Raw genomic sequence first — 2,084 nt, 5'->3', positions numbered from 1 at the left:
ACTCAGGCAATGAGGGACGCCGTTGTGAAGGACTCAGGAAATTTCGACCACCTGGGGTTCTTTAACGTGCACTGACATCGCACAGTACACGGGCCTCTAGAATTTCGCCTCCATCGAAATTCGACCGCCGCGGCCGGGATCGAACCCGCGTCTTTCGGGTCAGCAGCCAAGCACCATAACCACTTAGCCGCCGCGGCAGCACTATCGCAGTAAAAAATATATAAAAAAATATGTGATAGCCTCCTCATGCAAGAACACAAGATATGTGGCGTTTGTTAATAAATTGTGATGGACGCCATGCATAACTCATAATGATATCAGAAATGAAGTACCATTTTTAAGAATTCGGTGGACTGCACAAATCGTCACCGGCCAGCATGGTTCCTGCGCGGCGAGAGCTCCTTCAGCCGAATATAGCTGTGCCCATAGACAGAATATGGTGAGGAAATTTAACGTGTTTTCTACTGTGAAGAAAATGAAGATAAGGGGAAGATACCATCGGAAGCGTATCGAGAAGAGCCACAGGGTGTCGCATGGCAAGGAACCCGGCAGCGCGGCTATCATTTCTGCTCTTTGCCTATGCACATTACAAATGTGCGCCTCATGTGTGTAGAATACTGGGTGACCAGAGTTCATATATATTGCGCAAAAATATCTGGAAATCCATATGCTTTCAGTTTATATTCCATTGCGTGTCATTATTCTGTCCACATTGTTTCCTCATCATTTTCTTATTATGTGCGTGTTCAAATGGAGTCCATATAAAGCTTGTGCTATTTTTACGTGTAAAATCTCCGAACCGGCCTTTACAAACAAAGTGCCGACAACATTTGTGTCACCAACGGTTTCTGTCGTTCGCCACGTTTTGCCTAACCTTGCTCGCGTGGTTAAAAATGCGTTCTGTAGCACCTAGATAAGGCAAGTGCACTGCAAGAATTAAAAGCAAATGTAACCGTAGACGGTGCCGACCTGCTAAATTTATAAGTAGGTTACCAATGCAACCTCCAACTGAGACTGTTAAGAAGCAAATGTCGTACGCGCGGCGGTCAGCTTCTCGCTACTTATTGACAACCTTTCCTAGGAACCTATGCAGCACTTTATATATGTGTTTTCCATGTCGTCTTTATGGGCTCCGTGTCCCATGTGGGTTCCATACGAGCGTTACAGAGAGATACGGAATTATGGAAATTGTGATATGCAATGTATCACTTTAAGTTTTGGCGCCTTGTTACCACACCTGTGTCGCGCAGTTGACTGCATACATCTCGCACCCGCAGAGACATCGAAGTCAAAATGATTCGCTGCCTGGACGGCACGCTCGGCGGCGCCTGTGGAGAGCGGCCTGATCTCCAGGGCACCCGGAACTTGGTGAGCGCTCTTCTGAGCACCGCCGACTGCAGCGTCGCCGCCGCACGCAGCAGCAGTGCCGGCGGCCGTGTGGCTGCATTCCTGACGCTGCCCGTCGCCGTCGCGGCGGCGCTGGCACTACGGCTGCCCTTCTAGGGCCGCATGAGGCCTCTCTCCTTGTCACAAAGTACTGCAAATAAATACTCCCATTCATAAGCCGCGGCCTTGCACCTTACCATACGCGCTCAGGCATTCCCCCGAGGAGATGCCCATATTATTCCTTCCTGTTGCAAGTCCCGTACACCAAGCGCAACGCAGGCTGGAGCTGACTTCTGAGACATCTTTTGAAATGTATCTACTCCAGCTCATATTGCCAGTGTGCAGTGCATGTGGACGACCAGAGCCTGATCTGCATCAAAATGGATTCAAGAAACCGCCTATACAGGCAACCCCGCCGATGTAGGGAGCTGTAGTGTAGGCAGCGCCCGGACTCTGCTCCGTCTTCGCTTCTGCACGCGGGAACTCCAGGCTATGCCGCGTGCCTCGCGACTATGGTGCACGCTCAGCCTTTCCAGCGCGTGGTGGACATCAAGAAGAGGAAGAGGCGCGGGGCGGCAAAGGCGAGCTGGTAACGATCATTTTTCATACAACACTGGACAAAGGTAGAAAGAGGACAGGCGCACACTTTCAGGGGTATTTTTGTTCGCACGGTACATAATCACACCTACGCGCAGCTG

General features: G+C 50.5%; 1 protein-coding gene across 2 annotated transcripts in view; it reads left to right on the top strand.

Moving 5' to 3' along the window:
• LOC144124489 (uncharacterized) overlaps positions 1–1,560 on the top strand; it is a 1,136,493-nt gene extending 1,134,933 nt beyond the window's left edge. For both annotated transcript variants that reach the window (XM_077657186.1, XM_077657185.1), the window contains one exon: positions 1,278–1,560. In XM_077657186.1, the coding sequence (XP_077513312.1) occupies positions 1,278–1,503 (226 nt within the window). In that variant the 3' untranslated portion in view covers positions 1,504–1,560. The remainder of the gene's footprint in view (positions 1–1,277) is intronic.
• The last annotated feature ends 524 nt before the right edge of the window (positions 1,561–2,084 follow it).

Source organism: Amblyomma americanum, chromosome 3, assembly GCF_052857255.1.
Source record: "Amblyomma americanum isolate KBUSLIRL-KWMA chromosome 3, ASM5285725v1, whole genome shotgun sequence".
NCBI lineage: Eukaryota > Metazoa > Arthropoda > Arachnida > Ixodida > Ixodidae > Amblyomma > Amblyomma americanum.
Note: the sequence above shows the minus strand (reverse complement) of the source record. Positions and strands in the feature narration are given on the sequence as shown.